Source organism: Rhinichthys klamathensis, unplaced genomic scaffold (assembly GCF_029890125.1).
Source record: "Rhinichthys klamathensis goyatoka isolate OS25496 unplaced genomic scaffold, OSU_Roscu_1.1 h1tg000095l_1, whole genome shotgun sequence".
Lineage (NCBI taxonomy): Eukaryota > Metazoa > Chordata > Actinopteri > Cypriniformes > Leuciscidae > Rhinichthys > Rhinichthys klamathensis.
In genome coordinates, this window is record NW_026606634.1 from 1,373,162 (window position 1) to 1,396,563 (window position 23,402).

A 23,402-nucleotide genomic window follows, 5' to 3' on the forward strand; every position below is an offset into this window, starting at 1 on the left:
ATATATCAGTACTCAAGGCTGAGGTGTTGTCATGTCACGCGTGGTAAAGCGCTGACCTCTAGATCAGTGACTCTGGAGTCCGTTTGTCTGCGGTTGCGGTTCGAGTTCGGCGAGGCGGGTCCGGCAGACGGCTGCTCGAACGATGAGATCCTGCCGGTGTGCCAGTTGGTCCAGAAGATCCGTTTGGATTTGATGTGCAGGTCCATGGCGTCGATCCGGACGTTGGCATCTCCCTGGAAGGCCTGTTCATATATCCAATTTTGCATTCCAGGATACAAACTCCGAATTTCATTATCATCTGCCACGTACAGCGCTTGTTTGTCACTGCCTAGAATGACAGATAGGGGGCGTCACATCACAACGACAGACACCGGAACCAAATAAAAGCAACACAACACATTTGATTTGAAGTGAGCAGATTCAATTTCTCTTTGACCGTTTGTAAAACAATTCTCAACGCAATCTATTCACACAGAAATTTGTTACGCTCTTATTTCAACAGACTGTACTTTCTCACAGCATTGCTTGTGTTCATGGAAAATTCAATTATGTTTCCAGAGAGTGCACAAACATGACTGGGTAGAAATTAGGGAGCACTTGGTGAATACTGTAGCATTCATCTATACTGACACAAAATGTAAACTATATTATCACACAGCTCTATACAGAAGATATTATAATCAGTAACATCACAATTTTCTGAAACTGTGTATTGTGACTCGTCTGGACTGTAGTCTTAGTGAGGAACGTACTGTCAGCCTTGCAGGTGTCGTTCACTCGGATGAAGTTCTTGGAGCAGCTGCATTTGTGTGAGCCTTTGGTGTTGTTACAGATGTGAGAGCAGATCCCGAAGCGCTTGCACTCGTTCACATCTGTTGAGAGAGAAGGCGTCATGTTACAAGAACGCCAACATGGACTGCACAAAAACATTACATCTATAAAGTGAGTTTCCCATTTGTCTCCACTGAATGATGATACGATGCATACATTCCAGTGTGATGCTGCTGGTCTGGTTTTGGTGTCGCAGGAGCAGGTTCTCTTTAATTTTGTGTTAAGATAATTCATTAAAACTGTGTTCTATTTTTCTTCATTATTGCTGTTTGATTAATATTCCCTAATAGGGATCATTCTCAGAACTTTGGCTAACGTTCTGGAAAGGTTCTCTCAAAGTTAGGAACAAACATTCTTCCAGTAACACTAATAGAATGTTTGTTCAAAGTCATCTGGTGTTTAACAATGTTCTCAAAATGTTAGCACAAAAACATTTTCAACTCATTTTTTTTCCTTCTGAAATGTTTTAGTTGGACTTTCATATAAGTAAAAAAAAAAAAAAAAAAAAATTCAGAACGTTCAGAGAACATTCAAAAGTAACATTCCAAAAATGTTTGCAGAATGAAAAAAGTGGAATGTTTCCTTAACGTCCACGTAACCAAGAATTTATTTTTGAAAACGTATAAAAACTGATTGTTTTGAACGTTCAGAGAACATTCAGTAACTTAATGGGAACATTAAATAAGATTCTTAGAACATATTTTGTTATCTGGGATGTTGATTGAATCTGATATTAATTAGATATTAGATATATATTTTAAATATTATAACAGCATGACTTTTGAGGTTTTATCACCTATGGAAGAGTGTGTTTTACCCATGGGTACATTACGATTTAACAAAGAAAAAGAATCAGTGGTTTAGTTGGCTCCCGTCCTCAGTGTGTGTGTTAGTGTGTTGTACCGGTACCTGTGCAGGTTTGCAGGTGTGTTTTCTGGAAGCCGGGTCTGCAGGAGCAGAACGAGTCGGTTCCGTTCACCACACACTGCCCTTCATCTCCACACATACTGCGATTCTGATGGCATTCATACAGACCCGAATCTGTCCAGAGACACACAGCGACACAGATACACACTCAGGATACCTTAATCTTCTAGTTTTGACCAAAATACCTGACATGCACACAAAAGAATAAACTCACCTTTCTTGTTGCAGTTGATCTCATCGGAGCCGTAGTCCTCACAGTCATTGAAGAAATTGCAGCGTTGGTTAATACTGATACACTTTCCGCTACTGCATGTAAACTCACCCTTTCCACAGAACGCAGGCGCAGGAGTTTCTGACAGGACACAGACAAATTCATTTTATAATCAATGACTTCTTCACAGGAAAGGACATCATCTGTGTCCTCATGACATCATAGCCTACTGACATAATTAACATGATACTGATGATCTTAGTCACATTATTTGGTAGACCCAAATCTTTCTAGACTGTAAAGCTGAAGAAAAATATTAATTTCATCACATTATCAATCAGTTTTGTCCCCAATACATTTAAATGGGTTATAAAAAATGTGCATACATTTTGTTTTTATAATTTTTTTTTTTTTTTATCACTTTCTGTTCAACCCTGTTACACTGTGACATTTCCCCCAACTGAATGTAATTAATAATTTCTGACATCATATCTGAGGAATGACATCATCAAGCAAGTTTCTCTTTTTTAGATTTCATTGTTTGCACTTATGTCGGCCTTGCCAATCTCAATATTTTAACTCTGTAATTGAGTATTTTTTTTTCTTGGCATAAAGTTTGTGAAAAACATTCACTGTTAAACTTAAAAGACATTTTTGCACTGATCTTAAATTTTGTAACATTCAACCCCAAAACATATGAGGTTTAATTGTACATTGTACAAGACATGCTTTAAAAGAGAAATACCATGGGTTATTGATAATTCTTTTATATTATGCAATATGTGAAGGCCCACCAAAACGGTGTTACTACCAGAATTTACTAACCTATTCTATCTATTCTTATCTATTTAGTTTTCTATTCAAATGATTTGTGCGCTGTATATAAATTCCATACTGTACATACTGTGACAGGGTTGAAAAGATGTAGGGTTAGTGTTGGTAACGATAAATAACTACTGGTAAAACTGTAGCTACATATTCAGGGGAAGAGGTCCCTCAATGTCTATGGTGGTTACAGCCCTGGTATTTTGGGTGTGACATGAGAAAATATCCATAAAAAAGATTGCATGCAACCTTAAAAAAAAAAAAAAAAAAATAATAATAATATATACTGATATTTTCAGCAATAAATGGCACAGAATGACCCTGAAACACAAGTGATAATGATGTAATTGCACAGGAAAATATTGCATGTAAATTGACATTTTAAAATAACTCCAAGAAACCAAGAAAAGTGGCAATTACTCACGGCAGTTGAGTTCATCACTGTTGTCTCCGCAGTTGTCAACACCGTCACATTGTTTCGACACTGGCAGACACACTCGGTCATTATGGCATCTGAACTGTCTGGTGGGAGGACACTGGAATCTCTCTGAAACACACAGATTAAAAACACACTGATCTTTCTTGATGTGAAGAGTCAGATCATTGTAAATAAACATACACTCCTGATGCAAATTAAGGATTGTAAGCCCTGTTTCACACGTCTGCATTACATGTGGGACTTTTATTAACAAGTTGCAGTATTCACACCGTATACAGATGATATAGTCCGACACATAGACGTTCAAACTTGGACTCTAAGAGTGCTGGTTTTGTGGTTTTGTGTTCCAGGAAATTTTGCTGATGTTCCCATTAACTCCCATTGTGAATATGTTATTTCTAAATGTTGCTGGTCAAGACTGGGGACCGGCTCGCTGCCCTCAGCGGCCTCCTAAAAGGCCAGACCTCAGGACTATCATCTCCAAAAAGAAGAAGTCCTGATGGTCTTGCGGCCAGCCCAGTGCGGGTGGCCCCCCTTGGGATGGGGCGCGTAAAAATAAATCAGCCCGCCCCTTCCCAGCAACCCCACAAAACCTCTGTACCATCCTAGCCATCTCTGGTGTTTAGGGGGGCAGCGGTTTCCAGCTAAATGTTGGGTGTCCCGTTGCTTCCTGTTGTTGCCCAGGACACGAAACAACACCAAAAAAAACAAGCGAGAAGTATCAAAATTGGTCCCCATTTCAGAGTACTTGGCAGCATGGAAGCTCCTGCCGGGTGTCTCTACGTGGGTCCTAACGACTGTAGAACAATCTTACAGGATCCAGTATGTCCGCCGTTATTTGGCTTTAAACTCTAAACTGTTTTCACACTTATTTCAGACTAACGATAACTATAGCAATAAATACTGTATATATTAGTTCTGTTTATTCTAAGCATTTCTATACATTTAGCATGATTTTTTTTAAACTATATCTTTATCGTTTTCATTATAGTTTTCGTCCTTGGTGTGAACAGGCCATTATCTGAGATTTGTTTGGCTTTCGTCCATCAAGTTTCAAACAAAAAGAGGAAACAATCGAACGTCACGAAATATCTTTGATTTGTGAAGTGTTTAATTCACTGAATTATTCAAATATAGGCATTAGTAGATGGGGATTTAAAGGGATAGTTCACTTTGAAATTAATTTTTGGTATATTTTAGCTTACCTCAAGGGCATCCAAGATGTAGGTGTCTTTGTTTCCGCAGTAGTTTCAATTTTGATATATTTAGGTCAAACCATTCTTGTCTGTCAGTCATATAATGCAGGTCTATGGTCACCACCTCAAAGAGCATGCACAGAGAAGTCCAAATTAAACATGATTTAATGACTCGTAAATGTAAGTACACATTGATGGCCTAAGACACGAAACGAGCGGTTTGTGTGAGAAAACGAACAGTATTTATATCGTTTTTACCTCTTGTAAACACAGCCACGTCCAAGTACTCTGAGTGCGCGAGCGCTTCGGTCTTTTCCGGCAAGCGCCGGAAGTGATCTCTCGCGCGTGTACTTCACTCATACAATTTTTTTTTTTTTTTTTATTGTTTTCTTTTACGACGGTTTAAACATCCCGGATAAGCGCAAATTAGTACCCTTTTAATTAGCCGTCTTACCTACAATCTCTGTTCTGTGTAAACAATGAGTGACGTACACGCGCGAGAGATCACTTCCGGCACTAACGATATAAATACTGTTCGTTTTCTCACACAAACCGCTCGTTTCGTGTCTTAGGCCATCAATGTGTACTTACATTTACGAGTCATTAAATCATGTTTAATTTGGACTTCTCTGTGCATGCTCTTTGAGGTGGTGACCATAGACCTGCATTATATGACTGACAGACAAGAACGGTTTGACCTAAATATATCAAAATTGAAACTACTGCGGAAACAAAGACACCTACATCTTGGATGCCCTTGAGGTAAGCTAAAAAATACCAAAAATTCATTTCAAAGTGAACTATCCCTTTAATATTTAAACAATCTCTGCTTTAATTTCCCCCCAAAAATACTTTTACTTTGATATAAAACGACAAAGCCTGATGTAGGTTTTGAGTCATATTGTCCAACCCTATTGTACCTGCTTGTATCACAGTTCGGGGAAGTATTTCCGAAGGAGTCTAAGGGGAAATAAAGTGCTAATTGGGATGAAAAAATGAAACTACTCACTGCACACGTCTGGGTTCTCGTCCGAGTTGTCTCCGCAGTCGTCCTCGCCGTCACACGTCCAGCCCAGCGGCTTACACAGAGTGTTATTACACTGGAACTCATCCAGGGGGCAGAATCGACCCACTAACACACAAACACACACACACAAACACACACAGTGTAACTCATCTGTATTCATTCCAGCACAACCGCACAGCAATTACCATGTGTGTGTGTGTGTGTGTGTGTGTGTGTGTGTGTGTAAAACGCTTGGCAGAGAATCTTCAGAAAGGCCTCCTTGAATACTAAAACCCTCTCCAGACATCCTGATCACTCATTAATACTGCAGGCACTGATTTACAGTATGGGTAATGCTGTCGTTTAAAGGAACAGTTCACCCATAAATAAAAATTCTGTCATTATTTACTTACCCTAATAACTTTTCAAATCTGTATACTTTTTAGTGTTTTTCTGGACAAGAATGTGGGCAAAATGCAGGGGATTTGACCAAATAATGACCTTTTGGTCTGTTCCTCACACAAAGCTATATTGTATGACTTTAGGAGACATGTACTGTAGTGCACAATTCATATGGAGTTCTTTTATGGACAAACGTTGGTATGATAAATGATCATTATATGGAAAAGAGCTGTGTGTAGATTCTTCAAAAGGTCTCTAAAACAGCATGCAGTCCAGGTTCGAATCAACATAATATTGCTGGAGTTTCTGTTTACAGTGAACTCTTTCTTTAACATGTTTAACCTCCAGTGTCGCAGTTCTCCTCGTCACTGCCGTCCATGCAGTCTGCATCAGCATCACACCTCCAGCGGAACGGGACACAGTGACCGTTCTTACACTGAAACTGGTCATTATCACACTTCACATCACAGCCGTTCTGCAAAACACACACAATACATACTGCAATGAGTGTTTGCTATTCATGAGGGTCATCATTTATGACAATAAGTCCTGCCCAATGGCCCAGTGTAAACGTCGTTCGTTCGGGACAGTTGAGGCAAATGTCACTTGTCTGATGGGGCCAGTGCTGCATCACGAAAGTTTATCATTTGCACATGTTTTTAAACCTTCATTTAAGCGCAAGAAGACGCAAAAGAGAACTCAGTTTTGTGTCCACACATCCAAAGTGCGCACCCAGAATGCATATGATGCGAATGATAAATTGCGTTCTCTTTCACGTCTTCTTGTGCTTAAATGGACATATTCACACAGCATCGGTATCCTAGTAAACATAGTCTGTTATATCTTAAGTGAACATAAACAATTGAGAAATAAAATGCATGTGTAACAGTATATTGGATCAGTGCAGCTCTTAAAGTGACAGCAGCCTAATAAACCTAGACAAGAAATAAATCGCTCACTGCTCTTGACTGAATAACTGTAGTAACTTTAAAAAGGATTAATCTATACAGTGAAGACTATGCAGTGCTATTTAACATTTATATTTATTTTCTCTACCTAAAAATTACTGTTAGACTTGCCTGAAAAACATTAAAAGCAGTGTTTATTTTATTTGTTCTACTTTATTTGTGCCATTACGAAAATTGATTATTAGCTCTTATTTTATTACTGAAAGTAATGTATACTTGTCTTTAACAATATTTTAAATATATATGATTTAGTCTAGTAGATTTTGGTGATAAAAGGTTATGGGTCAAAAACAACAAAGACAGAAACTAGGCCTATTTTATTTATTTATTACTTTTTTGTGTTGAGGCCTGGAAAGTCTGCTGAAGTGTGTTTTCCTGCACTGAATGGTTTTGTGACGTACCTCATCAGATCCGTCAGCGCAGTCATGGTCTCCATCACACTTCCATCTGCCAGCAATACAGCGGCCACTGGTGCAGGCGAACTCACTCTCAGAGCACTTCCTGGGCACTGACACGCAAACAACACACACCTCCAGAATTACTCTATAGCATCTAGTCATATTTGTCAAAACCAGTCAAAAACATGTCCATGTCACATTTCACTATATAATCAAAAGAAAGAAAGAACAAATTATATTTTGTAAAGAAAGCCCGTTGTTAGGGTAAAAATAATCTTCCATTGCGACTTTATGACAATAAAGCACATTTTCATCCTAATTCTTGGTTATAGTACAAAAATTAAATCTCATTCTCATTACAGTAATTACATTTTTTTTTTTTTATTTGAAATAGTTCAAAAGAAATCACATTTATTTGAAATAGTCATCTTTTATAACATTATAAACTGATCTACTATATTGATTAATTTCCGAAAAAAGTATTAATTTCTTTAAAAAAAAAAGCTCTCACTGACCCCAAACTTTTGAAAGCTAGTGTAGCTCAAGGTAGACTTAAGCGATTACTGAGAAACCCTGTTTATATTTGAAATCAACCTAAACAAACACACCGTCCTTCTTTGTTCCGCCCCCAAATTGCACTAACACACAATGCAAGAGTGGTGGTTTCTTTATCATAGCTGAAGCGAAGCAAGATAATGCTTCACGAAAAATAAAGTGAAGATGACAAACGAACTACAAGCAAGAACAAAAACTGAACATACAGTAAACAAGTACAAGCAAGAGTTGGTTGTTAGTCGCAGCATCTTGTGACGTGTATCATACCAGTTACTCACGTATGGAGCAGAAACAACACAACCTCAGCATCCGTTTTCAGGCCTTCCCGCTGAGCTCTCTCTAGCGCTGGAAAGCTTCTCTACTATCAACACGGGTCCTAAAAGCTCTTGCCTGATCATAACCCTTCTTTTTGTAATGTCTCTCAGCCATTTCTCTTTCTGAATTCTTTCTTCAAATCTCCCTCTCACTCGCTCTCTCTATCTCTCCTCACTCATTATGAGTGGACACGCCCCCTGCTGCTGATTGGCTCTCTCTATCTCTCCTCACTCATAATGAGTGGACACGCCCCTTGCTGCTGATTGGCTTTCTCTATCTCTCCTCACTCATCATGAGTGGACACGCCCCCTGCTGCTGATTGGCTCTCTCTATCTCTCCTCACTCATAATGAGTGGACACACCCCCTGCTGCTGATTGGCTTTCTCTATCTCTCCTCACTCATCATGAGTGGACACGCCCCCTGCTGCTGATTGGCTCTCTCTATCTCTCCTCACTCATTATGAGTGGACACGCCCCCTGCTGCTGATTGGCTTTCTCTATCTCTCCTCGCTCATCATGAGTGGACACGCCCCCTGCTGCTGATTGGCTCTCTCTATCTCTCCTCACTCATAATGAGTGGACACGCCCCCTGCTGCTGATTGGCTTTCTCTATCTCTCCTCACTCATCATGAGTGGACACGCCCCCTGCTGCTGATTGGCTCTCTCTACCTCTCCTCACTCATCATGAGTGGACACGCCCCCTGCTGCTGATTGGCTCTCTCTATCTCTCCTCACTCATAATGAGTGGACACACCCCCTGCTGCTGATTGGCTTTCTCTATCTCTCCTCACTCATCATGAGTGGACACACCCCCTGCTGCTGATTGGCTCTCTCTATCTCTCCTCACTCATCATGAGTGGACACGCCCCCTGCTGCTGATTGGCTCTCTCTATCTCTCCTCGCTCATCATGAGTGGACACGCCCCCTGATGCTGATTGGCTTTCTCTATCTCTCCTCACTCATAATGAGGGGACACGCCCCCTGCTGCTGATTGGCCACAAGTGTGTTGTGCTGCTCGGTCCGATCCACTTTCAACAGCGTTTCTCAGAAATCGCTTACTGCACATTTAAGTAAAAAAAGTATCATAGTAAATCACAGTAACAATAATCTAGTGAGAATCGCCACCGACAATAGTGGTAACTACAAACAAACTGCAAAGTAAAAGGCCTGAAAAAAATGTACAATGAGAAGTTTAGGGGGGAAATGCGCTTCATTGCCATCAAAAATAATGTCACAGTGCAAAAAAACCCCAACAAGCTTAATTTTCTTTCAACAAAATGTAATTTTGCGGTGAAATGTGGCCTGGACTTTTTTTTATCTTGTGATTCACATCACTTCGGCTGGAGAAGCAGGGGGTTGTGGGTGATATGACCGGAGACACAGGGACAGATGGAGGTTCGGGTGTTTTGGGAGCGGCGGGGAACAAATCAAATTCAAATCAAAACTGCAGGAATGGGCTGGACAGTGGCTCACTGCTGAGACTGGAGAAGGCTCAGTAATACATCGTCATCGGCTTTGATTATCATGATTATAGCATCGTTAACCGTTTAGTTTTAAACACATGTAGATCACATGATATTTACTAAATGCATATTTACATTTAGTAAAACATTCAAGCCTCCCTGTCATCAGCAAGCAGCCACTGAAGGAGACGTTTCAGGACTGAAGGACATTTGAAAATGGAAACCTACCTCTAACCCACATCAATGTGGCAGTGTGAAATGAAGAATAAAAACAAGATGTAGACACGTAAATGACTGGACGAAACGGAAACATGCACGAATGAAAAAAGCCCCCTTGTTCATTACCAATGAGCTCTTGAACAAATAAATGAGAATAGCAACGATCAGGTTTTTGGGCCAGTGTGGATTTGCTCTTTTCGTATCTCCTGTCTGAGAGGTGCGCTCTGTTCCTGCTGTCCTCGCTGTGGTGATGTAACGTGAAGCGTGTCTCTGAGTGTGTGCCTGATGTTCACTTCACACACACATATCAGAGGCCGATGGAAACCTACCACACTTGTCCTCGTCCGAGTTGTCCCCGCAATCATTGTCATAGTCACACTGCCAGCGGCCGGGGACACAGCGGTTGTTCTTACAGCGGAACTGATACGGCTCACACGTCCTCTCATCTGCAGATTTAATCACAATATTAATGCTGTTTAAAACATAATAATGCAAAAAAAGATGAATAAATAATAAAATAAAAACATATATATATATAAATGGTCTACAATAACTCTAAAACTTTAAATTTAACGTAACTTTTACAAATACAAAAAAATTTGACTTGACAAATATTTTTTAATGAATAAAACTATTATAAGTTTTAATAACATTCAAATCTTAATAAAAAAAATTACAAAATTTGACCAACAATAATTTTAAATATAAATTATAAACTAAATTTAACTCATACAACTACTATTTTTAATCAAATGTAAAACTTTTCAATTTAAATTTTACCAAAATAATCTTTAATGAGCAACACTATTATAAGTTTTAATCACATGCAAAACTTTTACGTTTAATTAAAAAAAAAATTAAATGACCAAAATAATTTAAAATCTAAATTATAAACTGAATTAAGCGAATAAAACGACTATTTTTAATCACATTTAAAATGTTTAAAAATGTTACATTTAAATTTTGACCAAAATAATCTTTAATGAGCAAAACTATTATACGTTTTAATTACATTCAAATCTTTAAAAATATACCGGTCCACAGGCTGATTGCCTCCATGCCACGCCGCATTGATGCAGTCATTTCTGCAAAAGGATTCCCGACCAAGTATTGAGTGCATAACTGAACATAATTATTTGAAGGTTGACTTTTTTTTAAATTAAAAACACTTATTTTATTGGTCGGATGAAATATGCTAATTTTTTTAGACAGGAATTTGGGGTTTTCATGAGCTGTATGCCAAAATCATCAGTATTAAAACAATAAAAGACCTGAAATATTTCAGTTGGTGTGCAATGAATCTAAAATGTATGAAAGTTAAATATTTATCATTACATTATAGAAAATAATGAACTATCTCAATATGCTAATTTTTTTAGAAGGACCTGTATATATTTTAAATTTGACTAAAATAATTTTTAATATAAATATAAACTGAACTTGACAAATAAAACTACAATCATTTTTTAATCACATTCTCCAAAATAATCTTTAATGAACAAAAACTATTATGAGTTTTAAATCAAATTCAAAAATTAAAATTTTATATTTTAAATTTGACCAAAACAACTATAAATGTGTCTAATAAACAGAATTTGAATGAATAAATCTACTCAGTTTAAAGGGCATGTGCTAGTGTTGTATTCGCACCGCACTCCTCTTTGGGCTCATCCGAGGAGTCGCCACAGTCGTCCTCTCCGTCACACTTCCAGCGCGCCGGGATACAGCGGCCCGAGTCTTTACAGCGGAATTCATCCACACCACACGTCATCTGAGCTGCAGAGAGAAAAGAGAAAGAACTGCGGTGATGCTACTATTGATATTAAAGGGATAGTTCACCCAAAAATGAAAATGAAACGCAAGTAGACTGCGTTTAGCCGGAAGCTAGAATTTTACTTTGTAACGTATTATATATGAATATTTCTCTTACATAAAATACATTTCTTACATGCTTAGCCTCAGAAGGCCTTTATTAACTCCCCAGAGCCGTGTGGAGCACTTTTATGTTGGATATATGCACTTTTATGATGGATAGATGCACTTTTATGTTGGATATATGCACTTTTATGTTGGATATATGCACTTTTATGATGGATAGATGCACTTTTATGAAGGATAGATTCACTTTTATGATGGATAGATGCACTTTTATGATGGATAGATTCACTTTTATGATGGATAGATGCACTTTTATGATGGATAGATTCACTTTTATGATGGATGGATGCACTTTTATGATGGATAGATGCACTTTTATGATGGATAGATTCACTTTTATGATGGATAGATTCACTTTTATGATGGATAGATTCACTTTTATGATGGATAGATGTACTTTTATGATGGATAGATTCACTTTTATGATGGATAGATTCACTTTTATGATGGATAGATTCACTTTTATGATGGATAGATGCACTTTTATGATGGATAGATGCGCTTTTATGATGGAAAGATGCACTTTTATCATGGATAGATGCACTTTTATCATGGATAGATGCACTTTTATGATGGATAGAGATTCACTTATGATGGATAGATTCACTTTTATGATGGATAGATTCACTTTTATGATGGATAGGATTCACTTTTATGATGGATAGATGCACTTTTATGATGGATAGATGCGCTTTTATGATGGAAAGATGCGCTTTTATGATGGAAAGATGCGCTTTTATGATGGAAAGATGCACTTTTATCATGGATAGATGCACTTTTATCATGGATAGATGCACTTTTATCATGGATAGATGCACTTTTATGATGGATAGATGCGCTTTGTGATGGATAGATTCACTTTTATGATGGATAGATGCACTTTTATGATGGAAAGATGCACTTTTATGATGGATAGATGCACTTTTATGATGGATAGATGCACTTTTATGATGGAAAGATGCACTTTTATGATGGAAAGATGCACTTTTATCATGGATAGATGCACTTTTATCATGGATAGATGCACTTTTATGATGGATAGGATTCACTTTTATGATGGATAGATGCACTTTTATGATGGATAGATGCGCTTTTATGATGGAAAGATGCACTTTTATCATGGATAGATGCACTTTTATCATGGATAGATGCACTTTTATGATGGATAGAGATTCACTTATGATGGATAGATTCACTTTTATGATGGATAGATTCACTTTTATGATGGATAGGATTCACTTTTATGATGGATAGATGCACTTTTATGATGGATAGATGCGCTTTTATGATGGAAAGATGCACTTTTATCATGGATAGATGCACTTTTATCATGGATAGATGCACTTTTATGATGGATAGATGCGCTTTGTGATGGATAGATTCACTTTTATGATGGATAGATGCACTTTTATGATGGAAAGATGCGCTTTTATGATGGACAGATGCACTTTTATGATGGATAGATGCACTTTTATGATAGACAGATGCACTTTTATGGACTTCAAAACAGAAATGGCAATTCACTGCCACTATAAAGCTTGGAAGAGCCAGGATATTTTTTAATATAACTCCGATTGTATTCGTCTGAAAGAAGAGTGTCATATACACCTAGGATGACTTGAGGTCGAGTAAATCATGGGCTTATTTTCATTTTTGAGTGAACTATCCTTTCAACTACCAGTGACCGACTGATGATAATATCAGCAGATATTCAGCCATTTTGGGATTATAAACATACCAGCTTCTATCTATCAATAGTCTTGGCAAAGGATAATGGTAATATAATGAGTGTCCACTTACTGCAGTTGGCGGGTTCGTCGGATCCATCAACGCAGTCGTTATCACGGTCACACACCCACACACGCGGGATACAGCGCTTGGTTATGGCACACTGGAACTGGTTCGGTGCGCACGTCACCTCCGCTACACACAAATAAACATGTTATACTTCAATCACATTCTCAAAAATATTACTCTCACCTGTGTGTTAAAGCCATGACTGAACATACTAAACTACACTAAAAGTGTTCATGCACTGCATTCATGTGGCATACTAATACATACTAGCATTCAAAAGGTTTGGGTCTGTAAGGTTTTTGTTATATTTTTGAAAGAAGTCTCTAATGCTCACCAAGGCTGCATTTAAAAAATATATATATATATTTCAAAAATACAGTAAAAACAGTGAAATATTATTCCAATTTAAAATAGCTGTTTTCTATGTGAATATGATATATTCCTGTGATCAAAGCTGAATTTTCAGCATCATTAAAGGATGCACTAAGGAGTGAAGTATATTTTGTTTCTTTTCTTTTTCATGCATTACGTAAAAGTATATTAATAATATAAAATCTTACTGACCACAAAGTTTCAAAGGTAGTTTCTAATCTCAAATTTATAAACATTTTAAATCATAAATGTTGTGAATACATCTGAATGTTTTTCTTCTAAAATTTGACAGGGAACATTTTAGCAATGCATTTCAGATGAGCAAACACTCATCATAGATGTGCATCTTCCAGATGAACGGTGTGTCATGTATGTATGTATGTATGTATGTATAGCTCCTTCAAATCGCGTGTTGACCCCTGGAAAATTGCCATAAAATTGCCAGAGTGCCATCTGTGTGAACGCAAACACGTCCCGGGGTTAAACGGGTGTGTGAACGCAGTCCCGGAACGCGCCTTGTGTGAACAGATGGCGTAAGGCGTGTGTCGTAGTGACGCCGCTGAAACCGAGATCGCTCGCCAGCTTAAGTGAAACGGTACTTGATGCGCTAGTTTATGATCGAATCAGAAAAAAAATGCACAAGAGGGGTTTCTAGAGAGAGAGACCGCACATCATAAGCAAACTTAAGACGCTGCAGAGACATTACACGTCACATCGATGTCACGTGTCTTTACGGGATGTGTGTGAACGCACGCACAGATTCCGGAAAATTACTGGTAGTGTGAATGAGCCAAAATCAAACGATCCCGGGACACATTATCAGTGTATTTTCCGGGATCTCTGTGTAAAAGGGGCTTATGTGTCAATGAATCACATTACTATTAAAATCACGACATGGCCTTGTGCGATTATTAAACCACAAAAGGCTTTATATGCCTCGTTCTTTTAGCAGCTATTTTTTATCATTTTCCTAAAGAAACTCACGGCAGTCTTTCTCATCCTCTCCTTCCCCGCAGTTGTCCTGGCCGTTACAGCGGAATATCCCTGGAATACAGCGACTGGGATTCGTGCATTTAAACTGACTGGGTAAACACACGTGGATATCTGCAAAACACACAGACACAGACTTATAACATTGACATGGTTATTGCCCTAATGGATCCAGTTGAGTTATACTCTCATATTTTCCGTCTAAAGGTGAAGTTAAAGTGGCAATTTGCCAAAAAAACACAAAAAAACCCAACAAGTGCAAAAGTGCAGATACTTGAAAAATGTCCATAACCGTACCGCAGTTGGCCTCATCAGAGTTATCCTGGCAGTCGTTGTCTCCGTCACAGATGTACGCTGGGTTTGTACAGATACCAGTGCCACACTGGAACTGACCGGGTCTGCATTTAAACTCAGCTGTTGGAAGAAATATGTACAAATGTGCTCTTATTACACATGGGTTTGGCTGTGAAAATGTCTCTCCTACAATCCACATCACTCACGGCAGTCGGCAGGCTCGTCGGATCGGTCTCCGCAGTCATCCTCAGTGTCACACTTCCACCAGAATGGGATACACTTGTCATTCTTGCACACAAACTGAGGAGAGATGTTAGAGGTACATATTTCAAATGAGAAACGGTATGTGTTATTCTGTCTCAGACTGGGTTTAACTACTCTCACGATCATGCCCTCACCTGGCTGGCGGTGCAGTTAGACATGCACTGTTTCCCATCAGCGGCCAGGTAGAAGTTATTTGGACAGGCACATTTATAGCCACCACCCGGAGACAGCAGACACAGGTTACTGCAGCCGCCGTTGTCTGTCTGACATGGGTGATTCGTGACTAATGGGAGAGAAGAGAAGCGAAGCGAAATATAAAAATGTTAAGTTCTCTTACGAGAGTATCTCTCGTACTGCGTAATAGCTTACGCGATGGGGAAAACCTCTTTTCCACGAGATATTGAAGCCAAAAATTATCCTTAATTTTTTATTAATGTAAAACGCTTTGCAGCAGCAAGCAGACACAGGCGAGACAGCTCGCGCGCCTATTGGCTGCTCTTGCGGCAAATGCAGCAGCCTATCGAGAGACTCTGCGTGACGTAATGACCAATGGGGGCAATTCGCGCCCATATCGTCACGTCCCGCCAGAAAGGGCGTGGTCTCGCCCTATAAATATGCTCGTTAGGCTGGTACAAGCTGATTTTCATCTCTTCAGCGAAGCACACGCATCGCTGGATCCGGAGTGAGAAGCCGCGCCGTCGAAGCAAGCTTTTCAGCGGGACGAGCTTCTGGAGTCGCTGAACTCGCCGCCTTCAACTGCCGTACCTGCTGCGCTTTCCGGCGTTCTATATCCTTTTTATCCTTTGTATCCTTACTCTGCTGAGAGTGTTAGCTCGCTTACGTGACGCGACTTACACTTCTCATCACAAAAAGAGCTGCGTCTTTTTAAAGATGCCATCCTGTGGCTCGTGCCGCGCCCCACTCAGCGACGGGGACCGTCATGTCATCTGCGTGTCCTGCCTGGGTGAGGATCACGCGGCTATCGCGCTCGCTGACGGCGGATGCCCTCATTGCAAGCTTTTGCCTATGGTGACTCTGAGGACTCGCCTGGCATCATTCTCCGAGCCTTCACCACAGCCCGCCGTGGTGCCGCGCCGCAAGAAGCGCCGCGCCCAGCGCGCTCCCGAGCTCTCTCCAGCCCGCCAAAGCTTGCCGGTTCGCCCGCCAGCTTCGCTCGAGTCGCTCACCGACGGACAACGGCCGCCGCCTGCCGCCGCGTCCGTCCACGAGTTCGACGAACCCACAGAGGCGTGTTCTCTTCTGGCATCTGATAGCGAGCATTGGGCGAGCTCCGTGGACCTCCCCTCCGCTAGCATTTCCCGCCAAACCACTGGTAAGAGAGCCGGCATTGAGACTGAGCTGATGCGTCTGCTCTCTCAGGCCGTGGAAAGCATCGGCCTCGACTGGGAGGCGCCCGCGCAACCGCCGCGCAACAGACTGGACGGACGCTTTCTCGGAAAAGACGAGGCTCCGTCAAAGTCAAGGCCCGCGCCCTTCCTCCCTGAACTACACGAGGAAGTGACTAAGTCGTGGAACGCCCCCTTCTCCGCCAGGCTGCGTACCTCTGCCTCTGCTGCATTCTCCTCGGTGGATGGCGCGAAGGACAGAGGGTACCTCTCCGTTCCCCCTGTGGAACCAGCTGTAGCGTCTCATCTCTGCCCGCCCTCCGCCGGACACGACGCTCCCATCTAAAGCCTGCCGAGTGACGTCAGCCATGCACGGACGCGCTTACACCGCCGCCGGGCAAGCAGTTTCAGCGCTGCACACTATGGCTATCCTGCAGATCTTCCAGGCCGACCTTCTCCTTAAACTGGACGAGGAAGGACCCGAAGCGATCTGCGTGGCGGACCTGAGAAGCGCTACAGACCTCGCTCTTCGCGCTGCTAAAGCCGCTGCACAGGCCAGAGGACGGAATATGGCCTCTCTCACCGTGGCTGAGAGACACTTATGGCTGACGCTGTCCGAGATGACGGAAGCCGAGCGCTCTGTGTTCCTCGACTCGCCCATTTCACCAGCGGGCCTCTTCGGATCTGCCGTCAAAGATTTTGCGGACAGATTCATGGAGGTGCAGAAGACTTCGCAGGTTATGAAGCACTTCCTTCCGAAGCGCTCGAGCTCCGCTGCAGGCCGCTCAAAACAGCCGTCTGCTCGCAGCTCTCAGTCGCAACCTGCACCGCCCGCCGCCGCCGCCGCCGCTTCACAGCGCCGCCACGCCCGAGACCAAAGACCGCGCTCTCGCTCTGCTGGACGCCGCCCCCCTCAGCGCGGGCCCCGGCCGAGGATTGAGATCAAGCCCGAGGCCTCAAAGCCTTCCTAGCCATTCTAGGAAAGCGACGGTGTTCAGATCCCGCTGCGGCCGGATTTCCACCAAAACTTCTCGCTCGGTCAGTTCCAAGCATCGTGACTGTCCCAGTGTATTTCGCAGTGAGCCAGCCGGTGTCTCAGCCCGTTTGCCTGCGCACAAAAGCCGTTTTTACGCTAGCACAAATAAAATCGACTCAGGTCGATTGTGCAGACAATGTAGTGAACGCGCCCATGTCACAATGCCCGCTTACACTGCACGCTGCGTGTCCCTTGGTTTCTGTAAAAACGAAACCAACACACATTCAGTCGGCTCTAACCGACAGTGTTTCCAGTGTAGTAAATGTGCCCGCTGTCCCGCACCCACATTTTCTCACAGACACGCCGAATCCTACGGGATCTGCCCCGCTCACTTTCTCTGCACAATCTGCCATAGAGAAGCTGAGCGCGGCCAGGCCGCCCGCTGTGATCAGCGCGCCCCCCGCCTCGAACGCTGTAAACATGGTGTTGTGTTCCTAGTATACCAGGGCTCTCGAGCTGCCGTTTTGCCGCGGCCAGAGCCCGGATTTCATTCTGCCTCTAGCTATTCACGCAGATGCGTGGTCAAAGCTTCCCGGGGTATCAGAATGGGTGCTGAACACTATAAGGAGAGGCTACTCGCTACAATTCGCTCGACGCCCTCACCGTTATACGGCGCGTGTCGAGACTACGGTGAAAAACGAAGTGTCTCATCTACTTCGTGCCGAGATAGCGAAACTACTGAGCAAAGGGGCTATAGAACCTTTATCTCAGGCTCAGAGCGAAGGGGGCCTATACAGCAGATATTTTCTGGTACCGAAAAAAGATGGAGGTCTCAGACCCATTTTAGATCTGCGACAGCTGAACAGAGCGCTTGTGAAGCGCCAGTTCAGAATGCTTACAACCAGGAAAATCCTCGCGCAAGTTTGCCAAGAGGACTGGTTTATTGTCAATAGATCTGAAAGACGCCTATTTCCAGATACAAATAGCGTCCCATCACAGGTGATTCTTGAGATTCGCCTTCGAGGGCCAGGCATATCAATACACAGTCCTGCCGTTCGGCCTGTCCCTAGCACCCCGTACATTCACGAAGTGCATGGACGCGGCTCTCGCACCCCTGAGACTCCGGGGCATGCGAGTTTTGAACTACTTGGACGATTGGCTGATTCTAGCTCGATCTCACTCAGAGCTCATAGAACACAGGGCCACATTACTCGAGCACCTCGAGAATCTGGGCCTCACAGTCAATTGGGCGAAAAGCTCACTGTCTCCCACTCAGAAAATTTCCTTTCTGGGAACAGTGTTAGACTCGCTATCCATGACGACACGCCTGTCACCAGAGCGCGGACTAAATATTCAGCGCGTCGCAAAATCCTTCCGCCACGGCTCGAGAGTTCCGCTCAAAAGGTTTCAGAAAATGCTGGGGCTAATGGCCTCGGCAGCCTCTGTACTCCAGTTGGGCTTGCTTCGCATGCGCCCACTGCAGATGTGGCCGCCTCGAAACAGAGCCTATCCAGGTGGATAGTGGATGCCATTGCGCTCGCTTACACTGCAAAGGGCCTGCAGTGCCCCTTGGGTGTCAGAGCGCACTCCACGAGAGGCGTGGCCTCTTCGTGGGCATGGTCTAGCGGGGTTACCCTGCAAGATATCTGTACGGCCGCGGGCTGGGCCTCGCCGTCTACATTTATAAAATACTATAACCTGGAGGTACCCGCCTTACAAGCTAAGCTTTTGGCGGTCTAGAATTCAGTGCTATCTGCCCCGCTGTGCGGCCCAGATGCTGAGTTTACTGCAGCCCCATGAGTGTTGACACACGTATGGCCACCCAGTTCAGGCTGAAAGCTTTCACCCTGGCTGCGCGTTTAATTGTCATATGATAGCCCCGCTGGGTGCTATTTTATAAGGAATGACGCTTTCAGCCTCTCTTCCTCCACTCTATGTGAGTTTATGGTGATTATGCACTATATGAGCCCTGGGCTTCGGCCCCTGGGACTTTGGTGTTGGATCCCTGTACGCACGGCGTGTTGCATTGTGTTCCCCTAGCGTAAGCTATTACGCAGTACGAGAGATACTCTCGTAAAAGAACGTACTCGGTTACTAACGTAACCTCGGTTCTCTCTAGAGAGGGAACGAGTACTGCGTATCTTGCCGTGCTTGGAATACGCTCTGGTTCGCTTCGGCGATGAAAACCAGCTTGTACCAGCCTAACGAGCATATTTATAGGGCAAGACCACGCCCTTTCTGGCGGGACGTGACGATATGGGCGCGAATTGCCCCCATTGGTCATTACGTCACGCAGAGTCTCTCTCGATAGGCTGCTGCATTTGCCGCAAGAGCAGCCAATAGGCACGCGAGCTGTCTCGCCTGTGTCTGCTTGCTGCTGCAAAGCGTTTTACATTAATAAAAAATTAAGGATAATTTTTGGCTTCAATATCTCGTGGAAAAGAGGTTTTCCCCATAGCGTAAGCTATTACGCAGTACTCGTTCCCTCTCTAGAGAGAACCGAGGTTACGTTAGTAACCGCGTACGTTTTTTATGTTAAAATACATCCTCTTAAAGGTGCAGTGTGTGATTTTTAGCGGCATCTAGCGGTGAGGTTGTGAATTGCACCCAACAGAAGTGGCCGACAGGAAGTGATGTCGTCGTCTGAGACAGCAGAGAGTAGCGAGTTAAGTAATGAGGTTTTTTTACAAAGATAAATTAAGAAATAAGGTTTACTTAATTATTTAGTAAAACGATATGTTATTGCGAATATTATTGTTACTTGTTCATCATTATGTCAGTGTTTTATTCGCTGACTTTAGTTCGCTTCTTTGCATTAAGAACAACATAGTGACGATACGTGTTTGTCCGTTTAGGGCCACTGTAGAAACATGTCAATGTAAGGGGACCCGCAGTGTGTGTAGAGAGAAATGGCTCTTTCTAAGCTAATAAAAACATAACGGTTGATTAAGTAAGGTCTTTATACACCATTGAAAACATAGTTATGTATATGATATTGCATTTCTGTCAACAGATCCTCCTAAATATTACACAATGCACCTTTAACCCAGTTTATTGTTCACTGAGTACTATTAGTATGCCATTCATGGGTTTATCTCCCCCAAAAGTGTGAACATTGAGCCTCACAGACACCATCTGAACATTGAGAGTGGTCCGCTTAGATCTGTCAATCACTTTCCAGCTCAACCAGTAGTGAGAGTTTGGGGTGCTGGGGTGAGAGAACTTTCCCCAGGAACTAGGGACTTTGGGGTGGTACTCGTGTGTTTCGACCGCAGGAACCAGGGTCTAAATGAAATTCCAGGTAAATATTTCCCCCTCCGAAAGTCCCTGCTTGCTAGGGTGACCAGACGTCCCGAAATCTAAGCTGTTGTACCAAATCCCGAATCCGACCCTAATTGTCCCGTAAATTATACCAAAGCAAAATCGTGAGTAGTTATTGTCTGATTAAACATTAGGTCGAGTCGTCCGGCAGCCCCCGCCAGCTGCTCATTGGCTGCCGCATATTTTTTGTTTCTTTTTTTGAAGTTCTACAAAGATACCGTAGGCGAGAATTTAGATATGCATTGATAAGCAAATTTTCATTCAATATATGAATGGCTATAGCCTGAAAGGTCTGATTTACACACTGTTACAACAGTCATTGTTTTAGTTTTTTCACAATGACATGTGAGTTCATGATTTTAATGTGTTTTTTTTGTGGCAGACTAAAGACTAATGACAGACTGTTGATCTTTGAATAAAATATGTTTGGTTCAGGTTTGAAATTCTTTTATTATAGGCTATGTAGTCTAACATCATAGTAGGCCTACCCAACCCCCCCTTGGGACTTGGCCGCTGAACATGCCGATTGGTTGAGTTCATGCTGCATTTTCATTGGTTGACTCCACGCAGCATTTTAACCACCATCTGTTGCGGTGAGTGCAGTAACAGTTGTTTGCTATTCGAATCAACAATGGAGTAAAAAATGGCCCGACGACGAGGTTCAGGGTTTATTAAGCTTAAATTCAGAGGATGAAATCCAGCGGGAACTGTAAAGTAGTGCGCAGTCTTATGTCACCGGACTAATTTGCCTAATCTTTACGGTACTTTAGATCAACAGGTCTGGGGGAAAAAAAGTTCCCGGGACAAATTGTTCCTGGTGATTTGGGTGTAAACGCTGCTCATGAGTGTCCTGACCTTCTGGCTGTCTGTAGGGGTGGTAGATGTGGATGTCCATGGGTCTGTGTAGTGTGCTGATCAGCATCGTCTTGTTGGTTCCCTGTGTTTTGTGAGCTCTGTTGATTGACTTGGTCTCCCAGTCTGTCCAGTAGATGTACTCCTCAAAAATAGTCATGGCGAATATGTGCGGGATGTCCTGAGTCAAAACTGCAACACAAACATGGCGATTATTAACTACACAAACATAATAAACACGCAGCAACCTTACACAATTAAACAAAACTCTTACCTTTTAATGGTAGTAAAGTTATTTATATATATATATCAATCAAAAGTTTATTACAGATTTTTAAACACACCCCACATATAAAACAACAACAACAATAAAAATAAAAAATAAACTAAAAAATTCAATGCATTACATAAATACAAAAGTACCAGTGTTTCCACAATTTAGACTGATATCGTGTAGTGCTAAACCTTATATTTGATAGACCCATGGTAATCTCATTTTTAGAAGCATTAAGTCTGCAGATAAATTTGTACATAAGATTCGGTAACACAGCTTTACATGTGTTAACTCCCACACTTACAAACATCTCACTTGCACTATGCCATCTAGGTCTCCTTATAATACCATTCTCATTGCATCATTGTAAGCTACTTGAAGCTTCTGTAAGCTAGATGCTCTTTAATTTGTCCACAAATGGGCAGTATAAAAGTGGTGTACAATATGCTTTAAACAGTGATGTCTTTACTTTGTCTGAACAAGAACTAAACTTACGCAAAAGTATATTAGCCTGCGTATACAACATGCGGCGTTGCCGTTCAATGTCCTCATCATCTGTCATATGCTCAGTTATAATATATATATATATTTCCAAAAATGTATACTTGTAATTTTCTTATATTATCTTCTTAACTACAGTTTATAGTCACAATCCTGCTGCTGTACTGAATACCAAAAATGGTTATGATAACCTGCAGACTCTTTACCAAATGGCTTGTGTCTGTTTTCCCCTCACCAGTGTGTCTATTGGTTCCGTCTAAGCTGGCAAACTCGATGTAGTCCTCTCTGGCATCGGCCCAGTAGATGCGATCATTGATGAAGTCCAGAGTGAGACCGTTGGGCCACGTTATCTTGTCCTGTACGATCACACTTCTGTTGGTGCCGTCCATCCCAATGCGGCCGATATGAGGATTATCCCCCCAGTCAGACCAGTACAGGTACCTGACAAAGACAAACATCATTAAGACACGTTCAGTTCACCGTCCTTCAAGGAATATTAGCAGAAACAGGAAGAGGAGAACCAAATAATGAAAAACAAACACAATTAAAGTGTCCCTATTATGCCATTTTAAAGGTTCCTAATGTTGTTTCGATGTCTTATTAGGTTTACAGTACACGCATCACAGGTCAAAAACACTTTAATTTCCTCATAATATCCATTGCAGCATCAGCTCTTTTCTCTCAGTGTCTGAAACGGTTCGTCAAGGATTCAGTCTCTCTAA

General features: G+C 42.0%; 1 protein-coding gene across 6 annotated transcripts in view; it reads right to left on the reverse strand.

Moving 5' to 3' along the window:
* Positions 1 to 23,402, reverse strand: part of lrp1aa (low density lipoprotein receptor-related protein 1Aa) — a 169,578-nt gene that overhangs the window by 17,636 nt on the left and 128,540 nt on the right. For all 6 annotated transcript variants that reach the window (XM_056252515.1, XM_056252513.1, XM_056252511.1 and 3 more), the window contains exons 60-76: positions 22,916 to 23,121; positions 21,909 to 22,097; positions 15,545 to 15,693; positions 15,353 to 15,446; positions 15,150 to 15,266; positions 14,847 to 14,966; positions 13,494 to 13,616; positions 11,406 to 11,531; positions 10,085 to 10,201; positions 7,207 to 7,313; positions 6,180 to 6,312; positions 5,439 to 5,561; positions 3,219 to 3,341; positions 1,973 to 2,110; positions 1,741 to 1,872; positions 753 to 872; positions 57 to 328 (exon numbers count right to left, since the gene is read on the reverse strand). In XM_056252515.1, coding sequence (XP_056108490.1) covers positions 57 to 328; positions 753 to 872; positions 1,741 to 1,872; positions 1,973 to 2,110; positions 3,219 to 3,341; positions 5,439 to 5,561; positions 6,180 to 6,312; positions 7,207 to 7,313; positions 10,085 to 10,201; positions 11,406 to 11,531; positions 13,494 to 13,616; positions 14,847 to 14,966; positions 15,150 to 15,266; positions 15,353 to 15,446; positions 15,545 to 15,693; positions 21,909 to 22,097; positions 22,916 to 23,121 — 2,389 coding nt within the window. The remainder of the gene's footprint in view (positions 1 to 56; positions 329 to 752; positions 873 to 1,740; positions 1,873 to 1,972; positions 2,111 to 3,218; positions 3,342 to 5,438; positions 5,562 to 6,179; positions 6,313 to 7,206; positions 7,314 to 10,084; positions 10,202 to 11,405; positions 11,532 to 13,493; positions 13,617 to 14,846; positions 14,967 to 15,149; positions 15,267 to 15,352; positions 15,447 to 15,544; positions 15,694 to 21,908; positions 22,098 to 22,915; positions 23,122 to 23,402) is intronic.